This window comes from Podarcis filfolensis (genome assembly GCF_964270895.1).
Source record: "Podarcis filfolensis genome assembly, chromosome: 14".
Lineage (NCBI taxonomy): Eukaryota > Metazoa > Chordata > Lepidosauria > Squamata > Lacertidae > Podarcis > Podarcis filfolensis.
The window spans coordinates 52007254-52030344 of record NC_139616.1 but is presented as its reverse complement, the minus strand read 5'-3'; the positions used below and the strand labels follow the sequence as shown (position 1 = coordinate 52030344).

At 51.2% G+C, this 23091-nt stretch overlaps 2 protein-coding genes across 8 annotated transcripts in view; one reads left to right on the top strand and one right to left on the bottom strand.

Moving 5' to 3' along the window:
• GTF3C1 (general transcription factor IIIC subunit 1) overlaps positions 1-21001 on the bottom strand; it is a 40765-nt gene extending 19764 nt beyond the window's left edge. Inside the window, exons 1-20 of one of the 4 annotated variants that reach the window (XM_083585549.1) lie at positions 20748-21001; positions 19586-19795; positions 18225-18398; positions 17361-17504; positions 15525-15621; positions 15012-15135; positions 14099-14257; positions 13204-13319; positions 12765-13098; positions 12167-12378; positions 10484-10626; positions 10164-10317; positions 7708-7811; positions 6799-6968; positions 6421-6669; positions 4018-4163; positions 3554-3651; positions 2521-2617; positions 1187-1364; positions 849-990 (exon numbers count right to left, since the gene is read on the bottom strand). In XM_083585549.1, coding sequence (XP_083441675.1) covers positions 849-990; positions 1187-1364; positions 2521-2617; positions 3554-3651; positions 4018-4163; positions 6421-6669; positions 6799-6968; positions 7708-7811; positions 10164-10317; positions 10484-10626; positions 12167-12378; positions 12765-13098; positions 13204-13319; positions 14099-14257; positions 15012-15135; positions 15525-15621; positions 17361-17504; positions 18225-18398; positions 19586-19795; positions 20748-20968 — 3272 coding nt within the window. In that variant the 5' untranslated portion in view covers positions 20969-21001. Of the gene's footprint in view, positions 1-848; positions 991-1186; positions 1365-2520; positions 2618-3553; positions 3652-4017; positions 4164-6420; positions 6670-6798; positions 6969-7707; positions 7812-10163; positions 10318-10483; positions 10627-12166; positions 12379-12755; positions 13099-13203; positions 13320-14094; positions 14258-15011; positions 15136-15524; positions 15622-17360; positions 17505-18224; positions 18399-19028; positions 19094-19585; positions 19796-20747 lie in introns of those variants that run through there. The other 3 variants (XM_083585548.1, XM_083585550.1, XM_083585551.1) reach the window with 3 other exon arrangements.
• Positions 21002-21016: 15 nt separating this feature from the next.
• Positions 21017-23091, top strand: part of KATNIP (katanin interacting protein) — a 34756-nt gene continuing 32681 nt past the window's right edge. The window contains exons 1-2 of one of the 4 annotated variants that reach the window (XM_083585562.1): positions 21017-21177; positions 22835-22911. In XM_083585562.1, coding sequence (XP_083441688.1) covers positions 22850-22911 — 62 coding nt within the window. In that variant the 5' untranslated portion in view covers positions 21017-21177; positions 22835-22849. Of the gene's footprint in view, positions 21178-21367; positions 21408-22834; positions 22912-23091 lie in introns of those variants that run through there. The other 3 variants (XM_083585565.1, XM_083585563.1, XM_083585564.1) reach the window with 3 other exon arrangements.

Sequence of the window (23091 nt, the reverse complement as noted above, 5' to 3'; positions counted from 1 at the left end):
TGGGCTTTCCAGATTCTTTTACATTGTTTTTGATCCTATCTGCTGCATTCCTATTACAGTCATACCTCGGGTTACAAACGCTGTGTGTTCTCGGGTTGCGGACCACGCCAAACCCAGAAGTACAGTGGTACCTCTGGATGCAAATGGGATCCATTCGGGAGCCCTGTTCGAATCCTGAGTAGAACATGAGACATGACTGTGCGTCTGCGCGTGCGCAGGTCGCATTTTGCCGTTTCCGCGCATGCGCGTGACATCATTTTGAGTGTCTGCGCATGTGTAAGTGGCGAAACCCGCGAGTAACACGCTCTGTTACTTCCGGGTCGCCGTGGAGTGTAACTTGAAAACGCTCAACCTGAAGCACATTTAACCCGAGGTATGACTGTACTGGAATGGGTTACTTCTGGGTTTCAGTGCTCACGCATGCGCAGAAGTGCGAAATGATGTCACACACATGCGCAGACATGGCACTTCAGGCTGCGAACGCTGCGGGTTGCAAATGTGCCTCCCGCACAGATCACGTTAGCAACCCAAGGTATGACTGTACAAGGAGCGTGAATCCGCACAGAAAGGGCTCAACGGCGCTTCTCTTCTAGGACACATAGATGTCCATTTCAGCGCAACCAAGGAGCATTTAAGCCCCTGCATCTCAGATCTGATCAGCTAAGACCTGGAGAAAGCCTAGGGGGCTCCTCTTTTCCTCCCTGCCAGGGCCCTTTACCAGCCCTGCCTCCGCTGGCGGATGGGAGTCACCCTCCACCCCTGGGTGCGTTCTGCCCTGCCAAAGCAACACCCCAACTCTGCAACACGCCCCGTTCCTAGCAAGCAACCACAGAGGAAAGGAGACGTACGTGGTGTATTCCAGCATGGCACACTTGCGCTCAAGGTTGTGCCTATGGGCTGCCGACTCTTGCTCCAGCGCCACGTCCAGGGTGGTGCCAGCCTCGCTGGCTTGCGCTCCGCCCCTCCTGGCACGGGGGTGGCGGACAATTCCTGAAAGGAGGAAGAAGAGGAGCTGGTCAGCAGCAGCAGCAGCAGCAACTCTGCCATGGGCCAGAGAATGCAGAGGCAGGTGGCCAGAGGCTAGGAGCTGAGAGCTGCAGGATATGGCAGGAGAGGGTGGAATGAGAGGAGGCAGGAAGGGGCCATCAGCGCAGGAAGACAGCGGCTAGTGAGTCTGGCTCTGTACCTAGTGGCGTATTGAGGCAGACGCACTGCAGATCAAACCAGAAGTTCTCCACGTCTTGCAGAGTGTTCAGAACATACAAGCGCCTGTCAAAGGGGCGGCTGCTCTGAGCCAGGTTGTAGTGGGGCTCGCAGACGGTGGTGTCCACAATCACAGCGTTCTTCTTCAGGTAGACAAAGACCTGCAAAACACCCACAAAAGCTCAGGGGCAAAGCAACCGAGCAAGGACGGACTCGAGGGATTTAGGGAGTTAAGTCAAAACTAGGGTACCCCTTCCTTGCGTGTTTGGGTAGCAGCCAAGTGCTCTCCTTCCGGAGGCATCCTTTGACACACACACAAAAACACTGCTGAAGAAGCAGGGGTATCTTCACAAGCCTCGTGAAGCCATCCTGCGAAGAGAGTTGCTGGGGTGGGCCACCCTGGGCCAGGCGCAGTTGTTTGGCCAGCAATATGATGCAGCCGCTCAAGGCCATTCCAGCTGCAACAAAGTGTTTTGGGAAAGAACAATCCCAGCTCCAGAGACAGATGGGGACAAGAACGGCCTGCCCAGCAACTGCCTGGACCCACAGAGGCGCAGCTTGGCTCAAGATGGGCATCACAGCTTGGCAACCACTTCCCTTTTCCAAAAGTGGCAAATCTATTGTCGCAAAGTCTGCACTAGAGGAGCAAATTGGGATATTCACATGCTGCGATTACTTTTATAGGCTGTTCTGCCTCCTTGAGGTGTCAACTGCTTAGCAATGTTAGGGCACTTTGGCTGCCGTCAAATGCTGCTGTTGGAAATAGGCACTCTGCTTCTTTTGCAAACCTCTAAGCGGCTACAGACTGCATTCCTTGCAATTCATTCCTATCTGGCATCAAGGGTTGGCATTTTTCTCCCTCTCCACCCGGGTTGAGAGGGTAGCACAGGGCAAAGCAGACTTCAGTCCACAAATCTTTCTGCAACAATAGGTCGCTCTTTAGAGTGCTCCCTTCTTTTGCTGCCGCAGACTAAAACACTTTTCTTCTGGAAAGGGTTTCTCTCATTAATCAACAAGGACAAATGTTTAACAGAAGACTAGATGAGAAACGCAGGGAGGCAAGCACAGCTCCTGGGAACTGGGCAATGCAGGGAAGGGACGGGGATGGAGCCTCTTCTACCTGCCCAGGTGCATCTGGTGACCCTGCAAGTCTGGAGGGACAGGAGGCAGGCAGAACCCACACCTGGGGATCTCCTTCCCCACTGGGGACAGGGGAAGTTTCCCTCATTACTCCTGTAGGCATTGGTGTTTTTTTAAAAAAGTAAGCTGCTTTGACCGTCAAGTGGCAGAGGTGTAGATACGTAGCAGTAACCTTACCTGATCTTTTTCTTGAAATTTCTCTGTGGGTCCAAACTGAACCAGCCCCATGTAACACAGCCGCTGAAGGCTTTCCACTACTGAGAAGATGTATCTCCTGTAGCAAAGAGATTAAGAACTTTAGACTCGTCAACTTATTTCTGTCAGTTAGCTTCCAGGCACTCCACCAGTCACCTCCCCTCTCCTCCCGCAAAAAAAAGAAGAGAAAGACCGGGCAGGTTTTCCAATATGCATAATTCTCTGACATATCCCATATTCAAACAGCTTGAACCATCCTGTGGAATATTTATAGCCCTCCCTGGGTCCCAGTTCAAGACATTCTGACCTAGGCCCAAGGAGCGGGGTGGGGAGTGTCTACAGGCCACCAGTTTTAGTTCAGAGCTGCTTCAAGCAGACCACCAAGGCAACCTCTGAAAGTCAAGAGACATCCCCCTGCCCACAAGATGATGTTCTGGGTCAATAGGGGCTAAAGCAGTGAATCCGTTCCCTCTCCTTTCTCCAAGGAAGGCTTTGGCGCACCGGTGGATGGCTGTTTAGTGAACAGACTATATTGCAAGCTGAGGTTTTTTATGCTACTGACGTGAACTCTGTGATCACGAAGCCCTATGTAATGGAGTGGGGGGGGCAGAAGAGAAGAGAAAGAGGCAGGACCAACATCACTTGCTGAATGTTTTACACGAGACACAAAGTGAGATGTTCTTTCACAATGCCTTATATTTGTGCCTTTGACTCCCTGATCCTTTCTGAACCCTTCATCTTACTGCATCTCTTTCTTAGTAGTTTTGTCTCTGCTCTCAGTTGTATTCATAAATTTTACCTTACGCAGAGGATGAGAGTGGTGTTGGTTTGACATGGACAGCTCTTATAAAATCACACGGCCGTTCTACTTTTTTAGAGAATGATTCGCACTGCTCTAATATTTCCCAGGTTTGGATTCCGAGCTCGTGGAGCTGGACCTTTGAAAAGTTTGGTATTCTCCGCTACTCTGAAATCGCACCCTTTGCCCAAATCTACACCTGCTGAAGATGCTTACCTCTTGTAAAGGAGCTTCTGGCGGATCGACCTTGGAAGGTATCGGATCAACGTGTGTTTCTTCAGGGGATCATTTAAATAATCTTCCAGGTTATCTACCTAAAAATTATGAATTAAATTTCAATGTAACTTAAGTCTGGCTAACTTTCTGCTTTTTCTAAGCGAAGCCCTGGGATATTTTGTTAAAAAACAGAACAACTGCAAGGAAGGCTGTGGCAGCAGCAGAGAAGCTGAAAAGGCCCCCACAGGAGGCTGGCCAGGACCTCCGCCCGTGGCCTTGGCTAGGGGTGCCCCTGGGTGTGGCAAGCAGCTTCTGCCCCACCACCAAAGGATTTAACTGCCACCCCTCCAAAGGATCGGGGGGCAACTTGTAGCCACAGCAGAACTGACGGGAACTTGGGAGCAGAAGCCCCGAGGGGCGGCTGCCTTTCGGCCGAGAGAAATCCCTGAAGTGAAGCCCAGCACCTTGTAGCTGACTTGCACTATCTGGGTAAAGATGGACAGTGGCAGGCAGAGGAGGATGTCGCTGACGAGAGCCCACCCATGGCCAAACTCCCGGTGGAGCGGGAGAGGAGGGACGTGCCGCTTCCACGAGGCGTCGTCCACGTACACTGCAAGGGAAAGAGAGAAAACGGTTCTCACGGCTGCAACAGACTCATCTCCTTTCACGGGGGGGTCAAGGGAGATTCACACCAACACATGGATCTCTGGTGTGGAATACTGTGGGGAGCTCTGGGCGCCTCACCTGAAGGAGGATACTGCAGAGCTGGGGGGGAATTGGAAAAGAGCCACCAAAAGGACGAAAGGGGTGGAGTGACTCCCCCAGGAGGAAAGATGAGGAAGAAGCAACAATAAAGATGTACTGTACTTTTCCGTGTATGAGGTTTCTTTACTCTAAAATGATTTTTTAAAACAGGGATCGTCTTATACAGGGATAGTGCATGGGGGGGGGAGGTGACTGGGTGGGTGGGTGACTGGTTGCTGTGACAAGGTCTGCTGTTGACTGGCTGCCACTGCAGCAATTAGGCGTGTGACTGCTGGCGAGTGGGCAGACGCCCGTCAGCTTCTGCAATGTGAGTGTTAGTCATCCGGGTAAGTGATTTTCAGCATCCCCCCCCCAAAGCTCAACAACCCTGGGCAATCCTCCCCCCAAAAAAGCTCCCCCCATTTCCTAAAATTTGAGTCCTCCAAAATAGGGGGCGTCTTATACATGGGGGCGTGTTATACACAGAAAAATACGGTATAAAGTTATGCGAAGTGTGAAGAAAGTGGACAGAGAAAAGCTTTTCTCCCTCTAACTTTACAACGTGGCCACTGTGCAAACAGGATGGGGAAAGAAATGGACCACAGGGTTGTTCTTATGTTCATGAACAACTTGTGTTCGCCACCATTCATGCTGAAATGCATATACTCGGGTCACGTCTCATTTATTTTGCACTGTGTGCTACAGTGACACAGGAATGTCAGAATTTACTCCAGCTCCTAGGTGACACTAGCTGAGAAGGGCCTTTGTTTAGTTAAGGGGGGGAGGGGGGGTTGGAACCCTCCAACTTGTGGTTGGTGCTAGAGGGAAGAGGCGGAAAAAGAAGTCAGCAAGCTCCACAAGGGCTTCCTGAATCCTTCCCCCGCCCCTCAAGATGTCACAATCCAGGCTGGCTCCACAGCTGGGCAGAGGTCACAGGTGGCTCCCTGAGGCTGATCCCAACCGAGGCACTGGGGCTGCCCAGAGTCCACAGTGCGGCTGCTGCTGCTGCATCACTTGGAGGCCTCCCCGACTGAACCCAGCCCAGCCGTCAGGAACTCAGAGGATGCTTCCCAGGAGCATGTGCACAACACTCAGCCCCTCATGCGCGCATCTTCCCATGGAAGCACACAGCAGCGGCCAAGACTGTGAAAGCCCTTTGCTGCTGCCCCTGCAGAGCCCTCGGAGAGCCCTTAGATGCCCTAGGACTCTTTTCCTGGTGGTCCTGCACCCTCCAGGGCACCGCAGGGCAGTGACCCAAAAATGGGCCCTTCCCACCATTACCCGTGCTGTGGAAATGAAGCCCATCCCTTGGCCCTATCAGCTGCTTCAGGCATCCCGTAAACAGGAACCTTTTTGCCCAGGCTTCCCCTGGCTGATTGCTGAGCTCCTGTTTGTAGCATGCTGTTATTAGTATTTACACCAGAGGTCGCCAAACTAAGGCCCACGGGCCGCATACGGCTCACCGGGCTCGTTAATTCGGCCCACGAACCTTGCGGTCAGTCCCCGCGCTAAACAGGCGCAGCGCAGAGGCCTTGCCACGCGGAGACTGACTTCCGCGACTCAGCACGCCTTTTGATTGGCTGCAGGATCAAAAGCCGCAGATGCCTCTGGGTGGGCAGCGACGCTGGCACGGTTTCTGATTGGCTGCAGGAAGCTCCTGAGGCCAATCAGAAGCCGTGGATGCCTCCGAGTGCCGACCCTTCCTTCCCGCTGAGGCGGCCGAGCAGGAGGAAGCGGCCGAGCGGGAATGAAGCGGGAGCAGCGCGGAGGCTGTCTCCACCGCCCAGGCCAGCGGCATGGGCTCTGTGCCCTGCCAAGAGAGAGGACGCCGACGCTGCCAAAGACGAGGCAGCGTCAGCGGCTGTGGCATGAGTGGCATAGGCGGGGTGTGTGTGTGTGTGTGCTTTCGGGAGGTGGTGGGTCCGACCCCCCACAAGGTCTGAGGGACAGTGGACCGGCCCCCTCCTGAAAAAGTTTGCTGACCCCTGATTTACACTCTCTTTTTATTATACAGTTTCATTGCTTTCATTCAAAATACTTTCAGATATGAACCGACGGAGAAATGCTTTCAGACCAAGCATCGAGCCGTCCTCTGGACTCCCTGCTTGCTCCCGATTCCTCACCTGCCTGGTCCTCAAGCGCCTCGCAGCCTTCCTGGCTCCCGGCTGCTGCTCTCGGCTCCTTCTCTTCCGTCCTGCCAGGCAGGCTGGAGTCAAGGCCTTGCAGGCCGTCCGCTGCCTCCTGGCTGCAGCTCCATCTCCTCTGCTGGGTGCTAAGAGGATGCCCGTAAACCAAGTACCAGAGGAAGAGGTGGGCCACCTTTAAGCGAGGCATTTTGGGGAGGAAGCCCAGGGAGCGCCCAAGGCCTGGCACTGAAGAGAAGCAGAGGGTTTGCGTTGGAGAGACACAGGCAGGAGCTACTGCCCACCACTCCTTACACAGAAACACCCCCCCCCCCAATTCAGAAAGCCGGAAACAGCAGAAGCAGGAAAGGCCTTTACCTGTGACTGGGTGGTAGCTTAACTTGGCAGCGCGCGCCTTTCTGCCAGCCGCCTCCGCTTTGCAAGGAGAGAAGCAGCCCTCCATCTCCCTCAGGGCAGCCCCAAGTCCAGACTCCTGGCTTCCTTCGTCCAAACTCTCCTGAGACATTGGCGTCTGTGGGACTTTAATCCTGCAGTTATGAAGGGAAAGTGAAGCTAGGCACCAGTGTTGGGAAACTGCAAAGCAGGCTCCAATGCTCAGTCCCCAGAAACACCACAATATTCACTGAACAACTAGCTAGGAACATGGCTCTTCTGCAGCCATCTGCCTCCTGCCGTTTCCTTGAGCCACAAGCGGGACAACTGGTGTCTGTAGAGGACTGGAAAGCGTTTCAGAAACCCCACAAGTTTGGGGCTCCCCCCACCAGGAAGTAGGCAGGAGGAAAACACCTCCTCTAGATAGGTGTCATGGGAATGGGTGCCAGAGGGAAGAGAAACCAAGCCTTTCGTGTCATTAGCCCAGTCCTGTGGAAGACCCTGCCACTAGATTCAGTGGGCACCTTCTGTTCCACTTTTCTGTTCCGCCAGGCCTAGGCAGGCCATTAAGAGCACACACACACACACCAATGGTCTACTGCTGTTTGTTTTTTTAATTCTTTTGATTTCAACTTTTTATGATTTTACTGCATGGTTTTATGATTTTATATTGTTGTGAACCACTGCAATGTACTTCTATGACACAGCAGTACGTACGTTACACATAAAATAAATAAGAGATCTCAGTCCACCAGCCCAAATCACCAGGGGGTGGAGGAGGGAGAGAGCTGCCCAGTTCTGAACGCCCTCCTGTTGCTTGGAAATCTTGCCAGTCAGAGCCTGCCCAGCTCATGCTGGCAGCCCCTGCCACCCTCTCTTCCTCCCGCCACCTACCTGTTCACGGTGCTTGAGTTGGAGATTCGGAAGCGAACTTGCTCAATCGCGCTCTTCACCAGTGGGTCGCTGGGATTCACCGAGGGGTCGACTACAAACTCCACCTGCCAAGCAGAGGCAGAGAGAGACACAGAAGCAGGCTTGGTGAGGAGAGGCCGAGCCAAAGAGGCATGGTGTTGAGGGCAGCCCTTTCCCCTTCCTGTCTGTGAAGCTCCTTGGGAGACACCTTGCTTCTGCCCAAGGCCCCAGGCAGCCTTCTGAGCTCCAGCCCAAGGCCACTTGGAGGAGCGGCCACTGTGGGTGGGAAGCGCTGGCGGGGGGCAATGCCAGGACTGAGAGCAGAGAGGGAGAAGCCGTGGGCCGAGTTATAATAATAATAATAATAATAATAATAATAATAATAATATCTTTATTGTCAGAGAGGAGGCAGAGTTCAGCCTATACTCAAGCAGGACCCTGGCAGAGACACATGCCCGACTGGCATGTTCCCTCCCTCCTGGTCGGTTCTTCGGGAGCTTCAAAAGCTTTCTTCAGCCCGAACATCACAGCGACCGATGCCTACAGACACCGGTGGATCCGCAGAGTTTGTGCATCATGCGCGTGACAGACTTCAGCAACTCAGCGTTTTGGCTAATCTACTTTATTTACATATAAACACACATGGAGCACTGCAACATGGCTCCTTCTCTCTCTAGCATCAGACAGCAAAGAGAAAAAGAACAAAGGACAATAGTCCCACTTCACGAAACACAGTAACACAAACATCCTGTCTCCGTCACTTCCCACTCTGTGGAGTCAAAACATATACTGTCATGTGAAAGACAACAATCCCATGACTGCAATCATAGAGCAGGAATTCTAACAGGCGGGTGGCAATGCCAGTACTGAGAGCAGAGAGGGAGAAGCCGTGAGCCGAGTCTTCAGAGAGGAGGCTGAACTAAAACACTTGGAGGACAAGATGCCAAGGACTTTCCCCAGGTGAGGATGAGGACACACACATGGCCCACAGTCAAGCCAGAGGTGTAGCTGGGGGGGAGGGCACTGGGTACACTGTGGGGGGCAGCACTTACCATCCCCAAGCCACGCGTCTCTCCTGGGAGTGACATGGTGACTTGGGCACCTGCAGGCTCTGCGCTGCCCAAAAAAGCGACATGGGCCTGCATGACTTCGGAGCAGAACAGGACTCAGGCACTGAGATTCTGGTGTGCCTTGCGCCACAGGCACCTTGCCCCCCCCCCCCCGGTACCCAAGCAGCTAGCTAAGGCGCTGAGACAAGCAGAGCAGACTGGCCCCTCAGAGCAGGTAAGATTCCTTGTCCATCTAGGATTGCCTGTTGGGTTCAAGTTACAAGAAAGGGGACTCCGACTAAACATCAGGAAGAACTCTCTGGCCATGGAAGTGTTCAACAGTGGAACAGGCTCCCACAGAAGGTGGTGGACTCCCACTCACCGGAAGTTTTTAAACAAGAGGTTGGAAGTGTGGGAGATTAGCAGCCAAACCTAGCGTGCATATTCTGGTCAGTTAGCATGAGAAGGGGCTAAATTTCACACAGCTGTATTGCCAATAGACAGATATTCAGACCATAGACATACAGTTGATAGAGCAGGCTCTGTGTGATGTTATTTTCCCTCCTCTCCTGGAAAGAAAGGAGCATCTAGTACTTCCTGTTCCTCTTCCTTTGACCAGTGGTGGGTGCTCCAACTTTAGGCAGGTGCTTGGAGCTGGTTATACAGTACATAAAAGTATTTTGCCTACATTGGTTTTACTGCTGCTATTGTTGTGAACCAATGCATGATTATAAAGTAAGTAAATATTTTGTTTAAACTTACAAGTTGTTGAACGGGCAAGAAAGGGAGAGCCAGCTTACTTCGTAGCTGGACTTGCCCAGAATAAGGTTTTACAGCCCAATTCCTATGCTTTTAATTTTTCTGCCAAGATTGGGAGTTTAGAACTCTGCTCAACCCACACGTGTGGGAGCTGGGAGGGAGAAACCGCAGTTAAACCCATCCCACAGGATGGCCATCCATCAGGGATGCTTTGGCTGCGATTCCTGCAGTGCAGGGGGTTGAACTAGATGGCCCTCGGGGTCCCTTGTGACTCCACAATTTCATGATTCTATGAGCGGCAGTGGCTCCCCGGCAGAGGACTCAGGCTGCTGTCTCTTTCTTATCACTGGGTACCTTGAGACCCTTTAGGACAGCGGTTCTCAACCTATAGGTCCCCAGATGTTGTTGGACTACAACTCCCATCATCCCTGAGCTCTGGCCTTGCTAGCTAATGGTGATGGGAGTTGTAGTTCAACAACATCTGGGGACCCACAGGTTAAGAACCACTGCTTTAGGAGGACTGAACTTCAACCCTTCCCCAAATTCACTAGCTGGAAAAGATTTGCACCTCCAATATCACCCGGATGGGCAACGCTAACATGCCAGGGGGAGCCTTGGCAGGCGGTGTACCTTTCTGCTGATGCCATCCTGGATGACCGTGGTGCGGAAGAGGCGCAGGAGGCCTTCCTGGGAGAGCTTCTGCACTAGGCGGACAATGGACTTCTTGCAGCACCTGGTGGAAACCCCTTCCTGCTTCTCCTGGTCCATTATCATCTTCTGAAGGCTGTAACAAGGCAGACACACACTTATTTATTGTTGCGTCCAATCCCACATTTCCCTCCAAGGAGCCCAACTCACTCCCTGTGGAATGTGCCCTGGTGGAGCAGGCAGCAGGCTGCCCGGCAGGCAAGGGGGAAAAGCTGGCGATCGCTTCCGAACCCCTGACTTACGCAAACAAGCTTTCGATCAAGCGGAGGTTGCGCACAGCCTCTATGATGAGGTTGCGGCGCTTCAGCAGGCGGTAGGTCTCGTGGGACCGCTCCACGCCCGAGGCTCGCCAGCCCTTCTCTTTCTTCTTGACATCACAGCTTTTCTGGCACAGGGGCAGAAAACCACAGTTTATAGAGGCCAGGTGAAATCCTGCCGCCCAGATGCTCATTACGCCACACTCGGGACAAGGAAACCAAAAGTGAAGCCCCCGGCAGTGAGAGAGAAAGCGGGAGCTGGACAAACTGGCTGCCACCCCACCCTCCTCTGCACACCCACTTCCTTTCCACACACAGCAACCTACATCAAGGTTATCGTCCAGGTACCTGCACAAAGCTGCAATCGCGAAAGTAAACCACGTGTAAGTTGTGGGTCCCCTGTAGCTGAAACTGGGTGGAACTTGTAGAGGCTGAAGCAAGAGCCGCCAAGTTTGATTGTTACAGCTGGGGCTCAGCAGCTGCTTGGCTGACTGGCAGCCCCGGCAGCCCTAAAAGCAGACTTGCTAGTGGGCTAAGCCTGTGGCATCAACCCCGAGGGGAATCCACCCTTTGGGACTGTGGCTTTGGGGCTGGACTGAAGTTTGTGAGTTTGGGAAGAAGTGCACAGGTTCTTGACCATGCACGAGACTTTCAGTGCACCCAGACTGAGAGAGTGTTGGGGCCCTAGGAGTTAGTGCCCCCTGGGTATGAGACAGGTTTCAACGCCCAGGTGAGACATGGTGTGCAAGGCCTGCGATGCACTCCTGGCTCTCTGTGGCTGGAACCTTTGGTGTGTGAAACAAGTGCCCTCTGCTGAAGTAGAGGTTCAGGACAGATTGATGCACTTCCTGGACCAGCGCAGAAGCACTGCCACCTTCTCTTTTGTCTTTCATTTATTTTGACAAAGTAATAAACATAAAGAAATAAGAATAAAAATGTGCACCCCACCCCCGACACCATTCCATTGTAACTATCCAACTTCCCAAAATTTCAACACCTCTTGCAGTGTTTTGACCCCTTTCCATTTCAACGGTACAAATTCTACAAACACCCTCCATAACTCCTCAGATTAATATTTGAGGATATATTCCCCACCTTACCTTAATGGCACATGTTAATTTATCTTTAATAGCTACATCCCACACCTCTTTATACCATTCTTCCACTTTTGAAATCTGCTTGCCCCTTCCACTTCCTAGCTATCATAATTCGTGCAGCTGTCAATAAATTTGTGAGCAAGTCCTTCATAGCCTGCGAACCATCCGCCCCTGTTGTCTCCTTTCCCCACACCTCTTTTAATTATCTTCTTGATCCTCCATTTCTACTTTTATAAATTTCACTGGTTTCCCCTTTTACAAATGTATTGCTGTGCCACCTTCTGATGCCCACTGGGTTGTGGAAATGCCAGCTCAAAAGCCCCCAGGAACATCCCCTCTCACTCCCTGAGGCTGAATTGCCTGACGTTGGCTCCTCCATCAGCCAACCCACAGCAAAAGTGGCCCTCGAGGCATGTCCAAGCTGTCCATAGCAGGCTTGGCAAGGGAGGTGACCCTGCCGCCAGTGACTCTGGTCCCCCCCCCCCGCTCACACCTTGCGAAAGACTCTCCACCCCAATTGTGCCAAAACATACACACTAACAGTAAATGTTTAGGCTTTAAGGCCTCTTACTTTGGGAGTCTCCAGCTTGACTTCCTCAACCACGGCCATATCACCAGTATGATCTATAAAATGGGCACAATTTGAGAGGCCGCTTTCCTGCTTTAGTGTGTCCAAAGCGGAATCATCATTTGCCGTGTGTTCAGGAAGCTCTTCTGGGTATTCTGAAGGGCGCAACGGAGACAGCTTCCTCCCCAGGGTCCTTGGAGCTAGCAATTTCTTGGCTAGTTTTAAGAAAAGGCAGAGAGGGAGAGGAAACACATAGCTGGTCAGCAACACAACCAAGCAACTGTTGCAAGCTTTGCTGTATCACAGGCAATGGGTCAGATGCTTAGAGAGATCATGGATTTCTGGCAATCTTGAGCAATCCTAACCCCCCTAATTAAGCACAACCGGTTGTGAGCGGAGCCCACCCACCTGCCCCCTTTGTACAGAGAAAGAGCTCAGCACTCAGACCTTATCAAAAACTCTGTTCCAGAGTCATGCAATTTCTGCAGTATCACAAACCACTTTACTGTTCTTAAGGCTGCAAGCAGACAGACACACACAGAGCCTAACATGGCCACTGAGGAAGGAAGTGGCCCTCTTGGCCAAAGCTCACCCCTTGTACCTTTCACTGGCGTCGACTGGCACGGGCTACCTCCTCCTCGGAAACTGAGCCTGAGCCGTGACGCTGAGCTGGCGCTCCTCGGCTTCCCGCCTTCTCTCGCCTCCTCCTCATTCTCCGATTCAGAGAGCAGAGGCATCTCCTCCTCCTCCTCGGCTGCAGAGAGCTGCTCCTCCCCAGGCAAGGAGTCGTCGGGGGCCACCACCACGCTGGCCATGGCCAGCTGCTCACTCCGGGCCTTCTCCCGCTCAAACTGCCGGCTGAGGTCGCTCTCTTCCGCAAACGTGCAGGTGATGTATTTGGTCGTCCGCTGCCTGCCTTCGTCTTCCATGAATCCCTAAGCAAGGATCAAGACCGTTCTCAGCCTTTACCTGGCATTTCCTGCACGTTGGGGAAGGGGCCCGTGCGCAAGGCCAGCAGCGGAGGCCGGGACAAGCGTTACCTTGATCACTTTGTATCTCTCCAAGAGGCGACAGAGCATTCTGGCTTCCAGCTTCCCCACATTCATGGCGGCTCGGAGTTCAGCTTGAGAAATGCCTTTGGTCCCCCAGCTTTCAACTGCAGAGGGAAAGCATAACACTAGGTCCATATTGTTAAAGCTCTGGTTTTCCCAGTAGTGATGTATGGAAGTGAGAGCTGGACCATAAAGAAGGCTGATCGCCAAAGAATTGATGCTTTTGAATTCTGGTGCTGGAGGAGACTCTTGAGAGTCCCATGGACTGCAAGAAGATCAAACCTCTCCATTCTTAAGGAAATCAGCCCTGAGTGCTCACTGGAAGAACAGATCCTGAAGCTGAGGCTCCAAGACTTTGGCCACCTCATGAGAAGAGAAGACTCCCTGGAAAAGACCCTGATGCTGGGAAAGATGGAGGGCACAAGGAGAAGGGGACGACAGAGGACGAGATGGTGGGACAGTGTTCTTGAAGCTACAAACATGAGTCTGACCAAACTGCGGGAGGCAGTGGAAGACAGGAGGGCCTGGTGTGCTCTGGTCCAGGGGGTCACGAAGAGTCGGACACGACTAAACAACAGGTCCCCCCAAAGATGCTGAATGGTAGGAGAGTTCAGATGGACAGAAGGGTAAGGCGGATCCTAAAAATATACACCTTAAGTGTCAAAGGCCAGGGTAAAGAGTGTGTATTCAGCATTCGCTGAAAGCTGTCTAATGAAGGTGACAGGCACACTTCTGTGGGGAGTTCCACAGATCAGGGGCCACCACAGGTAAGGCTCTCTCTCGGGCCACGGCCCCCAAACTTCTGAGGGTGAAGGAACTGCCAAGATGCCCCCTCTACTGACCCCAGCACCTGAGATGTTTGGGGCCTGAGCCATTTACCTACTTAGCTCATACGCCTGAGTCAGCATATCCTTCTCGTAGACAATGTCCACAGGCTGCACGGCTTTGGTGATCATTTCTTCATCGTCATCGTCATGGTAATCATCCACCTTCTTCCGAAACTCCTTCACTAGCTTCAGGCAGCGAACCATTACATCAGTTCCTGGGAGCAAATGAACAAGCATACCCCCCCAGTTTGTCAAAACACAAAAGGAGACTTAGCAAGGCAGAAAACTGGCTGCTCCAGGCAAAGCACAAACAAATCAAGCACAACTAGCATGAAATGCAGACGCAGCTGTCAGGATACACAACTGTTTTCAAGTATTTTATTTTATTTTTAATTGTATCCTTTTGCTAATCTTACTTTCTTTTACTTATTACCTTTCTTTCCCCCCAAATTTCTCTCCTTTGGGAGGAAAGATGAGATAGAAATTAAGCAAATAAATAAAATTAACAAATAAACAATAAATAAAAGAACCTCAAGAAATTGTGCATCTGGGGGGGATATGCCTAAAAAAGGCCTCATTCCACCCCCAGTTTTAACACGGAGTGTTCAGCCCCCTGCATACAGAGCAGGGACAGGAAACATCTGTTCTTGGACTACAACTCCCATATCCATTGGCCCTGCTGGCTGGGGCTGATGGGAGATGGAGTCCAGCAATATCTGGAGGGTTTAAAGTTCCCCATCCCTGATCCAGAGAGAAGTACTGTGGGGGCAAGAGCTTCCACAGGGCCCTCCCTCTTCGCTTCGAAGCAGGAGAATAACAACAGCAGCAATAATAATAAAATTAAATTTGTTAATCGCTTTATCTAGTCCCAGGCACCCCAAAGCGACTTACAAGGCTACTCTTCTGCGCAAGGGTGGCAGTGCCAAGGCAGCCTGACCCCCTTCCAGAAGCTGTGAAGTGCCCTCTTACCCTTCTTGGTCTTGAAGGGACCTCCATCAGGGTGAACGTCTTGTAACGGCACAGTCACAATCTTTCCAAAGCCGGCATTCAGCATATACTGATAGAGACGCTTAAATGTTTTCTCACAGAGACCCTGTCATTGTGCAATGAGAGAGAATCAGTTTTAGGGCTGACCACAACTGACTTCAGGACAGAATGGCAGGTAAGCTTGTTTCCCCCGTAAGCCTCATGCCAAGCCCCCAACCCTCCTCAGAGGCTCAAGAAGCAAGAGAAAACAAGGGCTGCTCCAAAGGCCCCCAGGGAGAATAGACACATTTCTGCTTGGCTCTCGCTGGAGGCGAAACACAGCAGGGCAGACGGGGCCTTCATGGGTCGGCACCCCCAAATGCCCCTGTGGCCCTGGGGAAGAAACACCACCTGAGAAGCTCCTCTCCATCAGAAAGACTCCGGCAAAACAGGCACCATCTGCTCAGATGCATGCAGCCGGGTTTCAAGTGCATGGAAGAACAGCCAGGCGCTCACCAATTCCTCCCTTATGCTCGCCAGCGTCTCCATGTGACCAGGTCGCTTGCTCAGCATAGTGGACAGCTTCTCCATGAGGATATCGTATTTGCTCCTCCTAAAAGCCCAAGAGAGGCAACCGTAAGCAGGCGGCACCAATGCCTCCTCACACCTGTAGCGAGAGGAGGCCCGCCCCTTGGGTGGGGCGCCAGCTGTGAGTGACACAAGGAAAGCTCTGGCCACCCCTAGCAAGAAGCAGACCAGGGTGGATAAAAATCAATGGTTTTAAAAAAATAATATTGGATTTTCGGATGGGTAAGTGGTGCTCCGGTGGGACCTGGACAAGACTAGGGAGCAGGCAGGAGGAAGTGCAGGTTGGGGGCAGAAATCTTGCTTGACATATGGAAAAGCATAGAGCAGGGTGGAGGGGTTTTTTTTTATTTAAATCGTATTTTTAAAATAAAATGCTTTTGGAGGAAAAATCTTTCTAAAGATAGTTTTCTATTTAAGTTACATTATAGTCCAAAGACTATTCATCGGGAAATAAGGATTTGTTTTCCGTTTTTCATTTGCGCTAAAACTCAGTCTAAGTTTTTTTAAAAAACGAACAAACCCGTTTAACCAGTTAACAAACATGGATACATATGCTATAATGTTATTGTTTTAGTTAAATTAATTGCTTAAATTATTATTAAGGAAACGATTATTTTTCTCCTCCCAATAAAGTACAGCAGAAAAGTTGTCCAAATATAAACAGTTAACTTATAAAACCTCACAATAATTTCATATTTATCTATGTATTTCTAATAGTATAACCAAATCAGTAATTTTTGATATAAATGTAAAAACTACTCTGAAAATTTATTATTCCAAAAATGAAACCTTTATTTGGTTGTAAATATTAAGATTATACCAGCAAGAACGAGTCTTTCTGTAAAAAAAGTCTTACTGACTAGTGATTTAAATCAAGTCTTACTGACTAGTGATTTAAATCAAGTCTTACTGACTAGTGATTTAAATCATGATTTAAACTGATTTGATTTAAACCAAATCCACCCTGAAGAAGACAGAGTCACCATTGCTGCCGCCCTCACAGGATGAAAGAGGCTTCATCCTGTGGGCTCAGCTAGATTGGATACCAAGGCCAGACTCTCCCATCCTCTGGCCTACAACAAAACTGCCCCAGTCAGAGAGGAGACAAGCTCCAGTACTCGCTGGAAGATGTTTATTTTGCTCTATGCATTTCAGAGTCAAATCTCTTTGACAGGAACTGTGAACACTTGCAATTTTGGGGGAAATGCAAAGCGGCTTCAGAGAAAGTATCATGTTTGTCTTTCTGTGCCTCCGCAATGAATAATATTCTCCAGGTGATACCAAAAACAAGCAAAGTGGCCTATGACTGGGGTACCTGAGGGTGTCTTGGTGCCACACTGGGGACTGTCAGATATAGGTTATCACATGCTGTTATTTAAAACTAGATGGGATATTCTGCTGGTATCCTGGCTTGAATGTTATTGGGGTGGATTTTAATTGGTTAACCCGTTTTGCTGTTGGATTTTATGGGTTTCTATTTGCACATGGCTATAAATGGCTTTAGGAGGCCACTCTGTCCCAAAAAGAGTCTAAAAACTTTTTAAATAAGGAATAATTTGATCAGGAGAGCAGCAATGAAGGATGTTCAGTCATTTCCTCCCACGCTATTTCCCTGGGCAGCCAGGGTGGTGGTGGGGACTCAGGTACTGACTTGTCTTTCCTGTGAAGGTGAAGGGGTGCATATAGATCAGGGGAAGAGCATAGGAGGAAGCAATTAAAATACGGCCCCCAGCACTGCTTCCTTGACCTCCCTGCAACACACACCTGTCAATATGAAAGTGGGTCAGGAGCAGGAGGATGGAGTGCTGCTGGGCTCCCGTTGGCAGCCTGATCACATGGGACTGCATGGTGATGAGCCCATTTCTATCCAGGACTCGCCGGTGGTAATGAAGCTTCCCAGAATCCACCCTAGGATGAGAAAGGATTTTATGAAAATTAAGCACGCCACAGAAGGTGAAAGGAGACAAAAGCTAACCCTGTAGACCAGGCATAGGCAAACTCTGGCCCTCTAGATGTAGTTCGGGACTACAATTCCCATCGTCCCTGACCACTGGTCCTGTTAGCTAGGGATCTGGAGGGCCAGAGTTTGCAGTAGAGTGTAGACCAACAATAACAGGGCCAGAACCTGCATCTTCCAGGGAACCATGCAAGTGCCTTACACTACGTTTGTTGTTTAGTCGTTTAGTCGTGTCCGACTCTTCGTGACCCCATGGACCAGAGCATGCCAGGCACTACGTTAAGCCTGCTTAAAATTTAAGTTGGGATAAGATGGGCTAAAGAATGCATCCCCCAAGCAATCAGCTAGCATTTGCCAGGCCTGTGATGTTTTGAAAGGGCGGGCTCTGGATACAGCTCAGGGCTGTGGCGTGTCCACAGTGATTGGGGGTGAGGCTTGTCTGTCATCATAGCAGCTCCACAAGAGACAGGCTCTAGCCTAACTTGGACATTCCAGAATACTGCTGCAAAACAAACCAAGGCAATCCTATCCTCTTATGCCAGCCCATGGGACAAGGTATCTTCTCCAAACCAGAGGCGGACGTCTGCCCACATGCTAGCACTTCTGCCAGTGCAGTGCCACAGCTGGAGCCAGAATGAGTTACTGCAACAGGCCGCAACCTGGGCACTTACTTAAAAGCTGCGCTGAGGTCTCTTTGCAGCTCTCCCTGCCATCGGGCACGCCCCAAGCGCTCCAAAATGCAGTAGGAGAAGTCGGGGAGTTTTAAGTCTGGATCCCCTTCCCATCCTATGAGTGTTCTGTGGCGCAGCATCTGAGAGGCAACGATCACCAGCTTCTCTCCCCACCTGCAAAGCAGCAAGACGTGGCAAGGAAGGTAATTTCCCCCATTCCCCAATGAATCACCCACTTTCTGCGCCACAGCAGCATTGCCACCAAGCTATGCAGGATTTCCTCTCTTGGGATCATTTTGCGTCTAGCAGTGGCCTGCTCAGACAGCATACGTATGGCTGGAATATGCAAAGCAACGTGGGCACGTTTCAACTCACGACCCCACCCAAACAATAGGCTTTCTTGTCCAGATCCTCCCTATTCCCGAAAAGACACTGCAAAGCTGACCAAAGCGCCCGTGAATCTGGAGTGCCGGCGGGCTCAAGAGCCACTTTAAGCAAGCACCACGCAGCAAACCCAATCACCTCTCGGTAGCAAGAGGCTGAAGGAACATGCTGGCAGGCCTAACTCCCACTTACACCTTCACTAATTACTTCCAAGCAAGCAGAGGAAAAGCTGACAATTACTAGATTCCCACATTTCCTTCCTCCCAAGATGCGTATTGCAGTTAGTAACAGAACCACAGAAGTGACAGGCGGGCAAAGGTATTTCTTCTCTTGCAGCCTTTTTTTAACAGGATAAACTTGGAAGGAGCAGGCAGGGAAGAACCTGTTGTTGGTTATTAGCCCAAAGCACAGGTGGCTAACCTGTGCCCCTCCTGAGATGTTGCTGGACTGGAATGACGATTCCTGACCATGATGACTGGGGCTGACAGGCACTGGAGACCAACAGCATCTGGAAGGCCACAGGTTAACCACCTCATTTGGTGGCCCTTGTTTTAGCACATTCCCATAAAGGCACCTCATAATTTCCCTTCGTCCCATCTCCACTTAGCTAGCCTGCGTAAATGGTGCAGACATGTGGTATTCCACCCTTCTTTTGTCCTCCAGGAATAAGCTTTCACACAGATGTGTCAATTGAGAATGACACCTGCCCACCCACATCCACCAAGGCTTAATGATAGTGACATTGTCACACTCATTCATCTTGTTCCAGGTATGCTTGACACCGGCATTCAAACTTTTACTGGAAAATACACTTTTCTTTCTACCTTATGACAAAGCTATACAATTCTCCTTTTGACTCTGTGGACAGTTCTGCAACAGAATAAATTCAACAGTCCTGCTCCACTTGCCCACTCTGCAGACCTCTGCCCCACCAATAGAGAGCCTGGAGCAAAAGCAACTAGCAAACGCTTACTCACTTCTCATAAGCTTCTGTATATGTGCAAAGGGGCCGTAGGTCTTTTGTTCTGACCAGGTCAGTAATATCCAGCCTCTCTTTAAAATACTGGCACGAACCCTGAATGCCTTCAGGGTGATCCAAAATCATGTGCACAGGATAAATGTCATCTAAAGGAACAGGATCTCTCTTGGTCTCCAGTATTCCTGTTTCAAGATCAATTTCTTCGTACCTAAAATGAGAAGAAGAGAATTAGCTCTTCTCAACCCCAGCCTGTCTGCCCAAGATTTGCAGCGGGTGTTTTTTGTTTCTTTTAAAGAAGCTCCCCTCATTTCCTCTAAACAAAGATGTTGAAACCTTTCCTCGTAGGGGAGCCGCTCCATCATGTCCTTGTCTCATTTTCACTGCCCTTTTCTGAAGTTCCTATAATATCCTTTTCGAGGGGAGGCAACCAGAACTGTACACAGCACATCCCAAGCATGATGGCAGGGCCGGATTTAGGTTGATGCGGCCCTCAGTTCCGGAAGGTAATGGGGCCCTTTATATGTCCAGCTGTCCTTTGTCAATAACAAATTGTCGCTTTTTTCTGTTGAAGATATGCTATATGATAATTGATGGACCTAATAGATATCTAAAGCCATTTGCACATGCAGAATGTAGGCACCCTATATATCGAAAGGAGCAAACCAGTGATATTTTAGGGATCAGGCTAGCAGACGGGGCCCAAGACTTACATCATAGGAGCCTACACAACACAAAACACTGTTGCTGTATGTAGGTTTTATTTTTATTTTTTTTATCTTATATTTTGGAAATGTACACCCAGTTTTTTTCCCTGGGGGAACTCCGTGCTTTTTCCCTGGGGGTACTCAAGGGTACACAGTACCGGCACCTTTTTTTCTTCGAGAACTGGAGCACGGGGGGCACTAGGATACCGCCAGTCTTATCTCAAACTCCTTTCTCCACACCTTGGCGGAGCCAGGCAACGGGCCTCCCTGGCGTCTGCCTCTCCAGGACTAGAGACGTGAATGACACCCGAGCCCTTGGGAAGAGCTTCCTGACGGGGGCGCGGGCGGGGCAGGCTCTCCTTCCCGGGAGGCTCGGGGTCGCCCCCCGTCCGCCCGAGGCGCCGCTGCTCCTGCAGGGGCTGGACTAGATGACCCCGGGGGCCCCTCCCGGCTCACCGGTCGTAGAGGTGCAGCGGCGGCCTGGGCTGAGGGAGCAGGTAGAAGCGGAGCTGCGCGTGCGCGGCGAGGGAGGCCCAGAGGAGCTGCCGGGCCTCGGGCTCGAGCGGCAGCGGGAAGGGCGGCACGCGGCCGGCCAGGCGCTCCCAGAGGGCCCCGGGGGTCACGCCGTCCAGGCCCTCCAGCGCCACCTCGCCCAGCGCGGCCCACAGCGCCTCCATGGCGCCTCGGCCGCCCTCCTTCCGGCGCGCCGGAAATGACGCGCCCGCCCCTCCGAGCGCCGCTTCCCGCGGGGTCTCCATGGCAACGGCCCAACAGCGGCGCCTGGCAGCGGGGCGAGGAAGAAGAGGAGGAGGAAGAGGAGGATGGAGTGAGCCCCGCCGCGCCTGCCAGCGCCCCCGGGAGGGTCCGGCGAGTGCGGGGCGACGGGGTAGGGGGCGAGCGGGGCGACGGGGAAGGGGCGCTGGGGGGCGGAGGGAGGAGCCGGGGGGCGGGCGGCTCCACAGGCCTCCGGGCGCCCCGGACTCCCGTCCCCACCGCGGACACCGCCGGCCAGGCTGCCTGCAGGGACTGATCGTAATTCATAATCATAATAATAAAAAATTATTTATACTCTGGACGGCGCCCAGCAAAATATTAAAAACACGATAAAAAAGATTTGTAAGATGAAATTGCTACCTATTCAGGATGAATAATGTAATAACATTAATGATATATCAAGAATAGGAAAGAGTGAAATGCATTGATGCAAAATTTAAGTTTGTAAACCATCAGGCGGGAGGGAGGGAAGTCCTTAGGCTCAGTTGAGCCAAAGAGATCTAATAAGAGGATATGGTGTTACACAATGTGATTATTTGTAAAACTAATAAAAATTATTTTAAAAAAAACACACGATAAAACATCAGACATTAAAAACTTCCCTAAACAGGGCTGCCTTCAGATGTCTTCTAAAAGTCTGGTAGTTGTTGATTTCCTTGACATCTGATGGGATTCCACAGGGCGGGCTCCCCCACAGAGAAGAAGGGAGCCTCTCACAGTAAGGGAACCTCCAGAAGGCCCTCGGAGCTGGACCTCAGGGTCCAGACTGAACAACGGGGGGGGGGTGGAGATGCTCCTTTAGTTATATGATTATCCTTAGCATTATTATGTTGACTTATTATTAGTTCAACCTCACCTGCAATGGTGCACTCCCCTTTTGTCTCCTGAGACAGACAGATGCCAAACCAAACTATTGTCACTGTGTGTATATATATATACACACACACACCTGCTTTTTTTCTCAAGGCAGTTTACACATAAATTAACAGCTACAAACATAGAAGAAGCCCTTCCTCGATGGGCTAGGATGACCTTTGCGGTTCCTTCCAGCTCTACAGTTCTATGATTCTTCGAAGAAAAACTCCCTCTCAAAAGCCATCAAGCATTAATAGAATTAAAACTATGCAAATAATTACCATGACAACAGCATGGCACCAGCCCTTTCCTTGAAAACAGTCTGTTCCCAAAAGCCTGTTTGAAAAAGAAGGCCTTTGCCTGTCAGCGGAAGGACAGCAAGGAGGGAGCAGCCTGGCTCCTCTAGGCAGGGAGTTCCAAAGGCTGATGGGAGTTGGAGTCCAACAGCATCTGGAGGGCAGCACCAGGATGGGGAACGATGGCCTGGCCCCCCAGGAGGCAGCGCCACAGCTGCCCCCACTCAGCTTGCGCAAGGGTTCTGTTAGGAGAGGTGCCACTTTGGGCGGTGGGCTGAAGGAGCGCCACCATGGGCACCCCCAAAGCCAGGCACCCCCCCCTGCAGCAGACTTCCTGCTTCCCCCCCCCCAAACAAGAACACAACCAGCATGTGGGCACCAGCTACTTAGGCAGCTGAGGCAGAATGTCAGGCATTGGATTTGCAGGGCGACATGTGCCAGCCAATGAAGCTGAATGTTGGGTGATTATTCAGGACAGTTGGAAGGAATTGCTTTATCCGGAGCCAAATTAAACTGGAATTTACTCCAGAGGGGATAGAGTGGCGGCCTCCAATGTGGACAGCTTTATAACCACCGCCCAGGGCACCTGCGAAATGTTGCTTTGTTTCTGTGTTTCAGGCTTAACCAAAGGACATGGTGACTGACTTTGATGAGAAACATGATCAACATATAGTATTTCTTCAGCATAGAAACAGGTAGGCTGAAGGATGACCGGCAGGCCAGGAGAACAGATTTTGGGGGCCCCGGCTAGGTCTGCAGCCTGCTGCCTCCTCAGATATGGCAGGAGGCTGGGCAAGGGCCAATGAATCCTGGCAAGTCAGAGACTTTGTGTGTGGTGGGCCAGTTGCCTGCTCTGAATGGGCTTGCGCTTGAGC